The 14,390-nt window shown below is 30.5% G+C and overlaps 2 protein-coding genes across 2 annotated transcripts, besides 1 other annotated feature; one reads left to right on the top strand and one right to left on the bottom strand.

Moving 5' to 3' along the window:
- Nucleotides 1-7,465: part of a mobile genetic element that runs on past the window's edge.
- TVAGG3_0049770 (organellar and viral DNA polymerase type B) lies at nucleotides 1,627-1,929 on the bottom strand (the record flags this gene model as incomplete). The annotated part of the gene is made up of 1 exon (XM_051220972.1): nucleotides 1,627-1,929. The coding sequence occupies one exon, from the start codon at nucleotides 1,927-1,929 to the stop codon at nucleotides 1,627-1,629; it is 303 nt and encodes a 100-aa protein (XP_051105958.1).
- Nucleotides 7,466-9,282: 1,817 nt separating the features above from the next.
- TVAGG3_0049780 (protein ubiquitination) lies at nucleotides 9,283-10,476 on the top strand (the record flags this gene model as incomplete). Its single annotated transcript, XM_051220973.1, has 1 exon — nucleotides 9,283-10,476. One exon carries the CDS (start codon nucleotides 9,283-9,285, stop codon nucleotides 10,474-10,476), a length of 1,194 nt encoding a protein of 397 aa, XP_051105959.1.
- Nucleotides 10,477-14,390: the final 3,914 nt, after the last annotated feature.

Here is a 14,390-nt window from a genome sequence, read left to right on the forward strand (position 1 = left end):
ACAAACTGAAGAAGAAGGTAGTCAGCCACAACTTATAGACTTTCATTATGAATTTAATGAAAATGAAGATGGAACTCATGACTGTCAGTTTGTTGTATTCTCACCATTCAATGAAGTCGCTAAAGAGAAAGAAAATCCATTACGTATAAGATTTCAAATCTCTGAACCAAGTGATGATTTCAAAAATGTTTTCAATTATGATGCAATGCTTCCGAGGAAAAAATGAATTTTCAAAGATTGTAACACCTGCATTTGGGATAGAAAGCAAGCTATATTATATTCAAACTTAAGTAAGGGAGTTGAAAATGAGTTCATTGGTCATACAAGAACTACACCACTGCCAAATCCTAAATACTATAAATTAACTGGCTTCAATCGTGCGTTTTGGATAGACATGTTTCTCCACTCATGACCAAAAACTGCCCAGTGTTCTTACCTCCAGACCATAAGGACTGTCTCTACATTGAAGCACAACTCTTAAACTCTACCATCGCAGTATTGTAAATGACCACATGGGCTTCGCCCTTGCCGCTAGCGGCTTATTTTTATCACGAATGACCTCATTGCTGACAAAAATAAATGACACTCATTATTTTTCTCATTCATGACCTCAGAACTTAAGCTTTCTTATGAATGAAGTCTTAGTCTGAATAGAAAAGTTAAACTTCTCTTCAAAGCAAGGTTGACATGACTTACATAAGTCAAATCCAATCTCTTGACCGTCATAAAGTGCTTTGTAAAGTTTCATTAAACTGAACTCAGAGTCTTTGTCATATGTTCCTTGCGGAACCATTAAACCTTTATCTTCATCATAGAAACACTGAAACAGAGTCAGGAAACATTTCATTAGCGGTTAAAGCAATAACATCTTGCTTCACGCCTTTCATTCTGCAGTAAATGCAACTTCATTTAAATCATTCGTGAGTAAGTCTATGTAAGTCTTCTTTCCATAAAATATTGACTTGTATGCTAAACTTTTGTTTATCTTTTGTGATTTCTGCAAAGTCGCTATGAAATTGACCAAGGTTTTTACCAATGAGAACTCTTCCATAACGTTTCTCAAACTCTTCAGCTAAACGAGGGATATCTTCATTGTAGAGATGCATACTGTTCCGTATCGCTATAAAAGATGTCCATTCCTAAGTCCTCAGCAGTACAGAATACTTCACACATTATTCTCTTCGACATAGACAGAATGTTAACACCAAGTGGACAGAAGTTAAAGTGTCTGCAAATGCTTTTTCGTTAGCTTGAAAATAGTTTTATCTGAACCATCCAAACCTTCGAACTTCACTATATGGTTGTAGTTTCTGATGGCATATCTTATAGCATCTTTGTCATTTACTATGGTTATTTTTGACTCAATAGGAGATAGAATAGTTTTGCCATAAATACTGTTCAGAATGAGCTTTATATTTTCTTGCAAAGGATTTCCTTCTTCTTTCTTATACTTTAACCTTAACTCAAACAACTTCTTTACTTCATCTCTTATTCTAATATCTCTGTTTCCATCGTAATAGTATCCTTGCAACACTTCACATTTGACACCTTGATATTTTATGAGGTCTTGTAATGTTATATGGTCAACATACATTAAACAGCAAGTGTTTGAACTTTCTGGGAACGTTAAGTTTCTGGATTTAGTTCAGGGTCACAAACTATTAAAGGAAAGTGTCTATGTATTCCAATCTCTGTTATCTTAATGAGAACAAAGAAGCCAGACATAAACTTTTCACCAATGGGTTCCTTTTGGTCGTCATCGAATAAATGTCTCATGAGATACTCTGTGCTTAACATTTCTTTCTTCATAACCTTTGGAATACCTTCTAAAGTATAAAGTCTTGCTATAGCTGATGGATATAATGAAACAGCGTCGAAGTCAGCAATGAGTTTCTTTTCGCTCTTTTGTTTAATGTTATCTGACAGCATACATCTTCCACCTTGAATACAGCGTGAAATAAATTCTTCTTGGTTTATTTGAGAGGTCATATAAATTTCCATTCGGGAAGTACACTCTGGTTCTCAAACAATTGTTTAGCAATAGAACAAATACTAACGTAGTCATAAACGTTTAAATCAAATTCTTTCAATATGTCATTGCGGAACTTAACAAACCTTCTCTTAAAATTTCTTTACATCTTGTTTGCAATAAAATGTGCTATACTTTTCTAAGTCGAAGTGGTTTTCATCTATTCTGCAACCTTTGATGGAATCTATGTTTTTCATGAATGTATCTGCATCCCGGATAAACTTACATGCTTCAGAAATGACACCAGTTCAGTTGTCATTTTGCTAACAAACAACTGCTGTAGTAGTTGTATGGAAATACTTCTTTCGGTCCTGTTTGTAAGTTAAACATAGCAGGAAATAGTTTAAAGCTTTTATTTATAACACTGTAAGAGTCTTTTATAATAATTGCCCTTCCTTTATAAAAGCCATGTTATTTGCATTGTTCGTGAACCTTTAATGATGGGAGTTCCTTTCACTTCTGTCATGTGTCTTAGATGAAGTTTATGTCATAACTGAGGTTATGGAAATATATTAAACTCTTGTCAGAGAAGTCGCTCCAAAAATCTGTTGCAACAGTTCTGACCCCAAATGCTTTTCATTCACTGAACCTCTTCACTGTCATAACAGCATGTTAAACAAAGCTTTATGAAAGCCATCGGTACTGCACTCAAAGTCAGCAAAGAAAACTGTGCTCAGGAATGAACTTGCACTTATTTTTATTTACTTCTTTTGACTGGCTTTTCTTCTTCAGTTGTACACAATACTTTGGAGCATATGTCAAATCTTTAAATGGTGCAAGGTTCTGTTTATAATAAGTCAGTCGTATATGTGAAAAGTTCTCCATAAGAAATAGGTTCGAAATATTTGCACTCCACATGTTTTCATAACATCCCATAACGTGTTGTTCTATCATAACGAACTACATATATTGTTCTCTCTCTTTGTATAAATCTTCATCTGTTTCTCAATGTTCATTCCACCACACTCCTTCAAGATTTCTATTATTAGTTGCGAATGAAATATGTTGTCATTGGTAATCTTTTCGTTTAGCATGTAGTGGGCTTCAACAAGAAGTAAGTCAATATTCGAACAGTTTCACATTCTTTTGGTATGTATCTCTTTTTTCATTTATGTCTTGAGTCATTGAAATAACCAATTGGTAACATTAAATGCCTATACCTGTTTGCGTCCAGAAATTTCTTGTACTTTACTATTGAGGAAAGTCTCTAACACGAATGACTTCTCTCATGTGCGTCAATAGTTTCTTCATTTACTCCAGCCTGAATCAAGCATAAACGAAAACAATTGTCTTCTGTCATATAGTGTTGCAGTTCTTTTGTTCAGTTCATTGAAGATTTGGTAGCGCTCAAGATTTATAGGTAATGTGCAAGATACTTCCAGAACTGACCGCTTCTCTTTTTATAAAAACTTCTTTTCACCATTATCTTTCCAAAAGCTTCTATAAGTGCTGGGGTTTCCTTGGCTTAAGAGCTTTCAAAATGGCTTTCTGGTCATTTGTCAGTGTGCTTTCATCTCTATATGGTCTCTTTTTTGGTTTGCCTTTCTTTACATCTGACATCGTAAGCCTTCATATTCTGTTAAAATTTCATACATCTTTATTCGGTAAGATTCTTTAATATGTTTGTCAAGAAGAAGTCATAGTTGTCATTTCAACAATATACCTTGCAGCATTTGCTTCTATCTCTGATATTTAAAGTTCTTCCTTCCAAGGAGCTTGATGTAGTAATTTTCCAATATTATTGAGGTTTAAACGTAGAAACATTCATACTTTTCCACCAAGTTTATAACATTTACCATCCATCTTTGTTGGGAGTTTATTTTATCTTCTCTAAGAGTCTCATGAAAACCTTACCGAAAGTTTGTGTAGTAGTCTCTGTTTGGTTCATCTAAAGCTTTCGATGTTAAAGTCAATGAGTCTATTGCCTGTTCTTTAACATTCCTCTCTTCCTATTCTCTTCATCTTTCTTTAACCATCTCTCACCTTCTTTTGGTTTGTCGTCAATGGAACGAAGGACATCTTTAGCTTTGCGAACTTGTTTCTATACGCGCTCTTAAACATCTCTCTTCTCTGTTGTTTTCAGTGTGTCTGTTTCTCTTCTTCTGTTGTTTCACCAACGTTTGCATTTGTTATGTCAAACATTTCTTCTTCATTACTTTCATAGGTACTGAAACGTCTTATGATAATAAGTCATTAGCAACTCATTTTAAAGGAAATGCTCTTGCATGCGACTTCGTCCTCGCCGCGTTGCGGTCTTTATGAACTCATGAATTCTATCATAACTTATTGCGCACCAATTATTAGTCATGAGGATGTCAGCGAGTGCTTTTTTTGTTTGTTGCGTAATGTTTTTGAACATCTTATATTAGCTTCTTGTGAAAGGAAGTTGTTTTATTTCCGAGTGTTCTAACTTAGACAACTTCCGATACATCTTTAGTAGGAAATAAAAAAAAAAAATATTTTTTGAAAAAATTAGATTAGATTTTTTTTAAGTTATTTTTCAAAATAATTTAATATTTTTATTTTAATGAAACACATGCAAAGATTGCAAGTTCTTTTTCATACAATGCTCTCTGCTACTGCCATTCAAGAATGAGTTCAATAATGTCTTCAAACTGTTAATGTTATCTTTAACAAGAAGTTTGTGAAGATCTAAGTTTTCAGATGTCCAGACCATTAGCCTATCGTCATGACCAAACGTTATACTTCACAAGAGTTAGACGTTAGTTTGAACAAAAGAGTTTCTCGTGAATGTCAAAGATACTCATTATTACTGTCAATTAAGACTCTACAATTACTTCTTCAGTATTGCTTATAAAATCTTTCCGACAAAGAAAGAATATAAGAAGGGTGAAACAAATGTGAAATTTATCCTTCATCTCTGAAGACATAACGAACAAAGATGTATACAGAAATTCTTACCAAAGGTAATAGAAGAAGCTTCTATTGACATGACGAAGATAGTGAATGGATTGAAGAAATAGACCCTGAGCTATTTTAAGCAAAAAATATATTTTGTATAACTTGGATGTCACCACGTCACCATGTCACCAGGGTTAATCTAACTTCTTTTTAAAAAATTGATGCACAACATACATTTAGAGAACTAGGCCCGGAAAATTGAATGTTATCGTTAATTGTTATCGTTAATGTTATCGTTTATGTTATACGTTAATGTTAGTCGCTTAATCTTACAGTGTACGAACATATTGAACCGTAGGGATGGTCATGACTTCTGCGTAAATGAGTTGTTAAATAGCACAAAAAAAAAAAAAAAAACAATATATTTAGGTGAAGACGGTGATTATACTCACCGTTTTCACCTCATTCTCCTCGTATATGTTGTCGCTGACATCATCATTAATGTATGTCGTGACTTCATTCTTCCTTTTGGAAGTTATCGAAATATTCTGTTATTTTTTCCTTCAGTAATGTGTAAGTCTTCTTGAATGTAAGTATTGTGCAAAACCTTTGATGTCATAGTGTGTTGAGGGGGAAGAGTATTTTGACAATCTTCCTTTATAGGCTCATTCGGTGTCATTGAAAATCGGTAAGTTTCACGAAGAACCAGTTTCTGTCGATTTATTACTATATTTAGCTAAGTCATAAAGCTCTGTTGTTTCTTTTCTGACTTAAATTGCAACATAACACATAATCTTATCTTCTTTTTTCTCCAACTCTTTTTCAGTATAAAATATACTTATAAAATCTTTTCCTTCCTTTCTGGGTACTGAACGTGGTATTCTTTCTGTATGCTTTGTCTTTGGATTCAATGGACTTCAATCTTTTGCATGAAGTCATTTTCCATCTCTCCACGTTCTGCTTTTATATAGTTCATCTTAACATCATGAAAAGTATAACAAGCATAACGAGGTGAAAGCCCACATTTGCATACAGACGTTTACCTAAAAAGTCTATGAACATAATCAACCTATTTCAAACCAGGTGCCAAATTTCTTGGCAGAAATATTCGTAACGGGGGGAATCTTCTTCCGGTTATTCCGAGGGAAGCAACTCATATTGAGGAAAATTCTTCTAAAAGTTCTTTTGTCTGTTGGTTTCAACCATGATATGACTTGCTTGTAGAACGAGAAGCATTCATATACTTTGCATACGTGTACATGTTCATCTTTGACTGAAACGAATAAGACGAACTGTTTCGTTATTACTTATGTATCTCGTATCTTTCATTTATGCTTCAATGGACTATAACTGGAATTGTTGTGATTCCTGATGTCTGACATTATGTCTTTACATACAAGATAAAATTTTTGTATTTAGAAAAAAATTAGCTGTTATTTTCTGACTTTTCCAAACAAACAAAAATAAAACGTTATACATGTAATTTTTCAGCAACTTCGTCAAATAATTTATGCTCTTATCTAATCTATCATCTATCTTCAAACGTTTTCTTTAACCTTTCGTGGGAGCACCATTACATTTCTCTCAAAAACTTCTTCAAGCAGCTTTCTGTTTCAGCAGCTCTCATATGTCATTTACGAAACACAACCTTGACTCTATGACTGTACGTCATATTCTATTGAGTTATATTATATGTCCTTCCTTCTTATAAATCTTTTTGTGGTGAAGTCCTTCGGTTGGTCTGAACGATGTAAAGTAAGCCTTCACTGCCAACTTCTGAGTCGAATGAACCATAAGTTATGAAGTTATTATCCAACAACTAGGGTCTAACCATAACAAAACTATTTTGGTATAAGACTTTAGATCTATTAAGATATGCTCTTGTCCATGAAATGCTACTGATATCATGAGCTTCAGGATTTTCGTTGTCAAAATTTTCGAGTAGAAGCAATTCTAACCAGGTCCTTTGCATATCTCCAGAAAGTGTTATTAATGTCTGGACAAGGAGGATATATTGTTGTATTCTTACAGTATCTACGTTAAATCACCAATCTAACCACTTTGCTGTCATTTCAATCTTTTTTTACTGTTTTCAAAACTCAATGTTGAATTTAACTGTACTTTACATACAAGATAAAAAAATAAATAAAAAATAAACTAACTTTATTTTTATTCCTTTTATGGAAAATTCATGAAATTTGGTCACTTGGTTCAGCAAAAATAATGTTGAGGTGAAGAGGTGAGATTCACCTGTTTTCTCACTCTTTTTTCACAAGCGTTTTACATGAAATTGTACGATGTTATATTTGAAATCCTAAACAGTTTCGTAGTTCTATATCTTCTTTTAATAACATCGAATGTTTTTTTAACGATACCGAAAGTTCTGTTATTACATTCTTCTGACGTCAGACAGAGAGGAAATACTTCTGCATGTTGAATAGTTTTTATTAAGAAATGTTCAACTATATCCATTTTATCTTCTGCTGGCTTTTGCTGCTTCTTTCTTTAAGTCTGCAATATCGTTTCGCAATTCTTTCTATCTCTTTGACTGAGATAGTTATATTTTCTTATTGCATCTACATTTTGAACATTGCGAATGTTCACTTTTCTGGTCGCTTAATACCATTGAATTAAAACCACCTCTAGAACAACTAAAGTGGGGCGAGAGTCCAAATGGTGTTCTTAACTCCCAGAAAGCTGGCTGGTACATCCTTAATCTTGGTCATTTCATGACTTTACCTCTTCTATTTCTATCTCCTATATCTGCATCACACATGTACGTCAAATTAATTGGAACACCAAAACGTCTCGTCGATATGTCTAAATTCTTCGGATTTTGTTAAAGGTCCAGAATATTTTTATAAACCATGCGGCAATTCTTTGGTCCAGCTTAACTCGCTTTTATGGTTGGGCAATGAATATCCTAGAAACTCATAGTTTACCTTTTTCGTATCTCTTTATTATTTCATAAAGAAATAGAAATAAAATTAACTTAACTAATGATTTATCCAATTAATATATCAAAATTCAAAGAATTTTACTTATCAAAGAGATGCTTAGACATCTTGAGGTTTTCTAAAATTTCCATTTACAATTGATGGTTTCCTTACAATAGCGATTTCCCATCAAAGATCCAATATAATGATAATATATTCTAGACAAAAAATCATTTAGAATTAACGAATAACATAAATATTTAGCTAAATCATATCTTTCGAATCTCAATTCTCTTGAAATAATAGAATTTCAAAGGAAAAATAGACCCAAATCTTTCAAGAATCTGACACTAATCAAAATGAATTTCTTTTGACATTAGTAAAAAAATCAGCTTAAATAAGGCCTAAGAGTACAAATTTTATTAATAAATGTACATTATACGCAAATAATTAATTAGAAAACTATAAATTACGCAAAATTTTTCATCCAATACAATTTCGTATTTGAATAAAAAATAATCGTAATTTCAGTAATTATATTTTAAAGAATAATTGCTTATTTAATAAATATATTTTTGCATTATTAGCGATGCAATTATAAATATAATACAAACTTTTCTGAACTTTTCTCAGAAAAATATTTTGAATATATTGGAATATGAATCGCTTAAAATTGTTTCGGGATTATAAATCTATTAAAAATAAAGAATCTCTAAAAATTTTGAATTGATAAGTATTCAATTTATTTTGGATTTTTAATAGATGCCCGAATTTGTTGCCAGAAGAGCATTTAAGCAATTTCAATTTAATAGTATTGTGGATGATAAAAAGATCAAAATCAGCGATGGAAATCATCAAATGGAAGTTCCTTTTAAAACATTGTGTTCATATAGCAGGAAAGTTATGAATGACTACATGCAAGGAGAAAACATTGAAGAATATAAACTAAAAGGAGTCAGTGATGAAACATTTAAAATCTTTTATCAACTTTTTATAAAAAACAAAGTTTCTATCGAAATTTCTGAAGATATTCTGAAAGAAATATATCAAATAGGCATAGATCTCGAGATTGAAGACTTTTTCGATTGGTATAGTACTCTTATTTTCAGAGATGAAATAAACTTAAAAAATATAGAAGAAGTCCTTTCATTTATAAGAAAATCGCGAAAGAATTACAATGAAAAACTAGATGACATTATCATATTCATAGCGAAAAATATTTCGGAAATAGAACCATCAAAACTTATTGATTTATGTCGTATTGGTTCCGAAAACATATTAAGCAATCAAGATTTCATCGATAAAATCATTTCAAAATGTGAAGAACTCGGATATTTTCAAGATGAAAACAAAGTTGATAAAGTATATGACTTCTTGATTGCGTTGATCAAAGATTGCAGTTATTTTGCTTATTATATCAATAAATTTGATGCTGAAATGATTCGATCCTCAGTAATGAATACGTTATTGGATCTTACTTCGAATGAATCCTACAAGAAGTATCAGAATTATGTTTTAGAAATGCAGAAAAAGATCAACGAACTTGATGGAAGGAATCCGAAAATAGTCAAAGCAAGATATGAACAATATGAATCATTTTTGTCTATTATTTGTGACAAAATTCATTCAAATCAAACAAATGATGAGTTGATCAATAGATTCTTAGATATCTTCCAAATTCAAAACAAATTTGATGATATTTATAATTTCCTTTCGCAGAGAGCAGATGTGAAAGATGAATCGACAATAAAAGTTGCATGTACAATCGGATTATCAGAAATCGTTGATGATCAACAAAACACAATCCTTCTCTCTGCATGTTTGAAGAACAATTACAATCTTGTCGAATCTCTTATCAACAACAAATGCAACAAAACAGCAATTAACAAAAATAAAGACAATGCAGTTCTTTGCACATCAATCAGTGGCAGCACAAAGATATTCGATTTTCTCATTAAAAATGGCTTAGATGCTAAAATATCTAACGAAATCACAGGGAGAAATGCCGTTTTAACAGCTTGTGAAAGCGGAAACTTTGAAATGATTAAGCATCTAGTATCTCAAGGCTTTTCACTTTCAGACTTAGACAAAGAAAATCAAAATTGTATACTTCTAGCTGTTTCTTCTGGTAATTGGGAAATAATCCATTATTTAATTCAAAATGATGCAGACCCATCTCTACATTCATCAAATAATGACCTTCCTATTTTTAGATCCGTAAGGCTTGGACATCTTGAGATTTTCCAGAATTTACTTATATATTGTCACAATTTTGATCCAAATGCTGAAGATGATTTTCTTACAATTGCAATTTCTCATCAAAGATACAAAATAATAAAATACATTATCGACAAAAAATTAGTTAGAATTAAAGAAAAACATAAAAATTTAGTTAAATCGTATCTTTCGAATTGCGATTCTCTTGAAGAAATAGAAACCATAAAGAAGATTGACCCAATTTTTTCAAGCAATTATAAAGCACAGGAATCTACTAAATCTGACGCTAATCAAAACGAATCAGCATATGTTGATATAAATCAAAATGAATCAACACCTGCTGAAACAATTCAAAATGAATCAACATCTGTTGATATAAATCAAAATGAATCAACACCTGCTGAAACAATTCAAAATATCAACATCTGTTGATATAAATCAAAATGAATCAACATCTGTTGATATAAATCAAAATGAATCAACACCTGCTGATATAAATCAAAATGAATCAACACCTGCTGATATAAATCAAAATGAATCAACATCTGTTGATATAAATCAAAATGAATCAACACCTGTTGATATAAATCAAAATGAATCAACATCTGCTGAAACAATTCAAAATGAATCAAATCATTGAAACAATCAAAATGAATCAATACCTGCTGATATAAATCAAAATGAATCAACATTTTCTAATCAAACTCAATCACAAACATCCGACACAGAACAACCAAAATCATCAAAATCTAGTAAAAATAAGGACAGCAAAATAACTATTGATTCATGGCTATTTAAAAGATCAAAATATCGAAAAATTTTCTTCTGTATGACGACTTTAATTATACTAATATTTATATTGATTCATTAATCCAAATTGTAAGTAAATTATTATTGCTAAGTTTATAATATACTAAAATACTAGTTTTCATCTCGTAAATTTATGAATCTCAATTTTTTTGAGAGTATCTGAATTCATAAAGAATAATCATAAGCAAAAAATAATTGATTTCTATATGAATAAAATAAATCAAAAATCAAGAATTCTTCTGGATTCGGAACAATCATCATCAAATTATTGTTTATCATCTTGCAATTGCATTGATCTGAAATTATCAGAGTCTTTAACATTGTCTTGAGGAACTTTCTTATATGGCAAATACTTCAATACTCTCTCATGAACTTCATATAAATTTGAAGTATTTATAAGTGATCGGTGAAGTGATTGTGAAAGAAAATGACTTGACTCAGTTCAAACTTCTATAGACACCGTATCTGTGAGGTTTTGCAAAGAACGAAAGAATGAAGAATGTTTGGAAAAGTGTTAATTTATCTTCAATTTTTTGTAATCTTTGAAGAAATATTCGAATTCCTCGTTTTTTATTCTTTAAATCAAACAACATCTTGGCGCTTATTAAACATTCTTAATTCTCCTGATCCAACAACTATATATGCTATTTGTTCATTTTTCAAATAGAGCAAATGTCAGATCTTATTTTAAAAAGTGAAAATATAAATTTTTTATTGATTCCAAAATTCATTTAGTTCTACAATAAATGTAAAAACATTATCATGTACTGACGGAATTCTTGAGAAACAAGCTATTGAAAGTCAGTATACAACAATTATTATTGACAGTAGTTGTAGAATTTTATCAACACAGTGTATTGATTCTTCTTTTATAACAAATGTTACTCTTTCTGACACAATTGTTGAAATACAAGATGACCCAATCATCAATGCTCCTATTAAAGAAATTTTCTTACCTAAGTCCGTCAAAATTATCAATGAATTGGATCCTTTCAATGCATTGAGATCGCTCGAAAATATATTTGTTGATGAACAGAATCCATATTTTACTTCGTTAGATGGTGTATTATACACAAAAAATTTCGAGGAAATAGTTCATTATCCATCAGCTCGAACTGCAAAAGTATTTTATTTACCAAAAAATGTTAAAATCATTAGAGACCAATCTTTCTCATACCAATCTTATATAAATTCGCTAATATTTCAAAATGAAATATATTAATCAATATGCTTTTACTAACTCAAATAATTTACGAAATTTTATTTTCCCATTGGGAATTTCCCTTCCTGCTGCAATTTCGGATATACTCAAAAGTTACACTATTTCATATTATTCAATTGAAATACACACATGTCCAGCCTATTGTTATAGATATTTATTTGATCTTAACATCCTAATGAGTATATTTATTATTATTTCATAAAGAAATAGAAATAAAATTAACTTAACTAATGATTTATCCAATTAATATATCAAAATTCAAAGAATTTCAAAAGAGGATGCTTAGACATCTTGAGTTTTCTAAAATTTCCATTTACAATTGATGGTTTCCTTACAATAGCGATTTCCCATCAAAGATCCAATATAATGATAATATATTCTAGACAAAAAATCATTTAGAATTAACGAATAACATAAATATTTAGCTAAATCATATCTTTCGAATCTCAATTCTCTTGAAATAATAGAATTTCAAAGGAAAAATAGACCCAAATCTTTCAAGAATCTGACACTAATCAAAATGAATTTCTTTTGACATTAGTAAAAAAATCAGCTTAAATAAGGCCTAAGAGTACAAATTTTATTAATAAATGTACATTATACGCAAATAATTAATTAGAAAACTAAATTACGCAAAATTTTCATCCAATACAATTTCGTATTTGAATAAAAAATAATCGTAATTTCAGTAATTATATTTAAAGAATAATTGCTTATTTAATAAATATATTTTTGCATTATTAGCGATGCAATTATAAATATAATACAAACTTTTCTGAACTTTTCTCAGAAAAATATTTTGAATATATTGGAATATGAATCGCTTAAAATTGTTTCGGGATTATAAATCTATTAAAAATAAAGAATCTCTAAAAATTTTGAATTGATAAGTATTCAATTTATTTTGGATTTTTAATAGATGCCCGAATTTGTTGCCAGAAGAGCATTTAAGCAATTTCAATTTAATAGTATTGTGGATGATAAAAAGATCAAAATCAGCGATGGAAATCATCAAATGGAAGTTCCTTTTAAAACATTGTGTTCATATAGCAGGAAAGTTATGAATGACTACATGCAAGGAGAAAACATTGAAGAATATAAACTAAAGGAGTCAGTGATGAAACATTTAAAATCTTTTATCAACTTTTTATAAAAAACAAAGTTTCTATCGAAATTTCTGAAGATATTCTGAAAGAAATATATCAAATAGGCATAGATCTCGAGATTGAAGACTTTTTCGATTGGTATAGTACTCTTATTTTCAGAGATGAAATAAACTTAAAAAATATAGAAGAAGTCCTTTCATTTATAAGAAAATCGCGAAAGAATTACAATGAAAAACTAGATGACATTATCATATTCATAGCGAAAAATATTTCGGAAATAGAACCATCAAAACTTATTGATTTATGTCGTATTGGTTCCGAAAACATATTAAGCAATCAAGATTTCATCGATAAATCATTTCAAAATGTGAAGAACTCGGATATTTTCAAGATGAAAACAAAGTTGATAAAGTATATGACTTCTTGATTGCGTTGATCAAAGATTGCAGTTATTTTGCTTATTATATCAATAAATTTGATGCTGAAATGATTCGATCCTCAGTAATGAATACGTTATTGGATCTTACTTCGAATGAATCCTACAAGAAGTATCAGAATTATGTTTTAGAAATGCAGAAAAAGATCAACGAACTTGATGGAAGGAATCCGAAAATAGTCAAAGCAAGATATGATATGAATCATTTTTGTCTATTATTTGTGACAAAATTCATTCAAATCAAACAAATGATGAGTTGATCAATAGATTCTTAGATATCTTCCAAATTCAAACAATTTGATGATATTTATAATTTCCTTTCGCAGAGAGCAGATGTGAAAGATGAATCGACAATAAAAGTTGCATGTACAATCGGATTATCAGAAATCGTTGATGATCAACAAAACACAATCCTTCTCTCTGCATGTTTGAAGAACAATTACAATCTTGTCGAATCTCTTATCAACAACAAATGCAACAAAACAGCAATTAACAAAAATAAAGACAATGCAGTTCTTTGCACATCAATCAGTGGCAGCACAAAGATATTCGATTTTCTCATTAAAAGATGAAAATATCTAACGAAATCACAGGGAGAAATGCCGTTTTAACAGCTTGTGAAAGCGGAAACTTTGAAATGATTAAGCATCTAGTATCTCAAGGCTTTTCACTTTCAGACTTAGACAAAGAAAATCAAAATTGTATACTTCTAGCTGTTTCTTCTGGTAATTGGGAAATAATCCATTATTTAATTCAAAATGATGCAGACCCA

Source organism: Trichomonas vaginalis, chromosome IV (assembly GCF_026262505.1).
Source record: "Trichomonas vaginalis G3 chromosome IV, whole genome shotgun sequence".
Classification (NCBI taxonomy): Eukaryota; Parabasalia; order Trichomonadida; family Trichomonadidae; genus Trichomonas; species Trichomonas vaginalis.